The 1721-nt window shown below is 58.1% G+C and overlaps 1 protein-coding gene across 1 annotated transcript in view; it reads right to left on the bottom strand.

Annotated features, from left to right (window-relative positions):
• The window catches only part of PLCD1 (phospholipase C, delta 1), a 13037-nt gene that overhangs the window by 3061 nt on the left and 8255 nt on the right, over positions 1 to 1721 (bottom strand). Inside the window, exons 4-6 of the mRNA XM_005882630.2 lie at positions 970 to 1099; positions 647 to 878; positions 12 to 213 (exon numbers count right to left, since the gene is read on the bottom strand). Of these exons, the coding sequence (XP_005882692.1) occupies positions 12 to 213; positions 647 to 878; positions 970 to 1099 (564 nt within the window). The remainder of the gene's footprint in view (positions 1 to 11; positions 214 to 646; positions 879 to 969; positions 1100 to 1721) is intronic.

The following is a 1721-nucleotide window of genomic DNA, read 5'->3' as shown; positions in this document are numbered from 1 at the left end:
GGATGCCGCACCGGATGTAGGCTTCGGTGCTGCTGGGCCCGGTGAGCTGGTCTTCCAGCAGGTAGGTGTTGTGCGAGGAGGACACCAGGTAGTGGCTGAGCGGCTGGCCCATGTCCTGGTAGACCCGCCGGTGCGCCAGGTTGAAGGCGCTGCCGTCGGCCGAGAGCAGGTACATGAGGAAGCCGTCCTTGGTCATCTGCCGCTGTGCCTTGGCTGGGGGGGAGGCGGGGACCCGTCAGAGCCCTCCACCCGCAGCCACCTCCGGGGCCCTGTCTTCTCCTGTTCTGTCCCCGACACTGGGAGGCCTTGAGGACAGGACTTCACCTCCTCCGGCCCTGTGCCTGCGCCCCGGAGCCCCCTCCAAGACAGGGCCGGGTCTCAAAGGTGGGCCCAGGATGGGCATCAAGAGGGAAGCAGGGACAGTGTTTGCTTGCCCAGTCTCCTCTCCTCTCTCCTGGGAGAGGGGTCCTCAAAACCCCCTGAAGGAGGAACTGAGGCAGGTAGTGATGCTCGAGCCCTGTCTGCCATCTGCCTGCTTTGATGGGCCGGCAAATACCGGCCGGGTCCTGAGGCACCCCGGTTCCTGCAGCTCCCTATTTGGGGCTGCAGTGTCCCCAGGGGTCTCCCAGCCCAGTGTGGCCCTCACCAGTCTCGTTGGGCTCGTAGCGCTCAATGAGGGAGAGGGCCAGGGCAGGCCCGGCGGCCTCCTCCCGCTGCTGGTGCTGCAGGAAGGTCACTAACTGGTCCACGGACAGGGTCTGCCCCGAGCCGGCAGCCTCCTCGAAGGTGCGGTCGATCTCCTTCCGCTGGGTCAGCATCTTGTAGAAGGCCTCAATCTCCTCGTCCTCCAAGGAGTCTGTCTGGGAGCGGTCACATTCCTGCAAAGCCAGGACAGCCCCGTGGGCAGGCTCAGCGCTGGCCCAGGCCCAGGGCCAAGGACCCTACGGCCAGGGCTCCCTGCTGCCTCACCCTGAAGATCTTCCGGGCATAGCTGTCGTCCACCTGGATGTTGAGCTCCTTCAGGAAGTTCTGCAGTTCCTTGAAGCTCATCTTGTTATCCTTGTTTTTGTCAGCTTTTCGCAAGCAGGAGTGAATCCAGCTGGGCAAGAAGTAAGGAAAGAACCCAGGAGCCCACGTACCCCCCAGAGCCCCAGCCAGAGCCATGGTTCAAGCCCAATATCGACTCCTGGGCCCAGGCAGACTGAGGCCACTGTAGACAGCTCCCCGCAGGCCCCACTTACTGGAATCCGAATCCCAGGGGCAGGACCTGGTAGCCTCTTGAGTGGAAATGTTACATCCTAGCACGGGGTCTTTTTCCTATTAGCTGGCTTTGAACCCTTTCCAATTTTAAAAATATTTATTTCCTTTCTATAAAAGGATTTATTGTAGATAATGTAGAAAATAAAGAAAAATAAACAAATCCCCCATAGCCTCAGGGATAACCCTGCTAATATTTCAAGGTCTGTCCTCTCGTTTTCAATATATAACCGTTAGCCAACTCGACTAAAGCACTTGGGGCTTACTTTATAGAAAACAGCAAATTTCAAGCCACTGATCATGTTGTCATGATGGGGCACTAACCCCCACGTCTCTCTGACCTCTATCCTCTGTCCCGTCAGCCTTGACCTTGAGAAATAGGTGATTTAAATGCCAGAGACTAGGTCTCCCACTGAAGCAGGCAACTTCCCTCAGCCTCCCAGCTCCATGCTGGTTACAGGCAG

This window comes from Myotis brandtii, unplaced genomic scaffold (assembly GCF_000412655.1).
Source record: "Myotis brandtii unplaced genomic scaffold, ASM41265v1 scaffold731, whole genome shotgun sequence".
NCBI lineage: Eukaryota > Metazoa > Chordata > Mammalia > Chiroptera > Vespertilionidae > Myotis > Myotis brandtii.
This window is presented reverse-complemented; position numbering and strand designations above follow the sequence as displayed.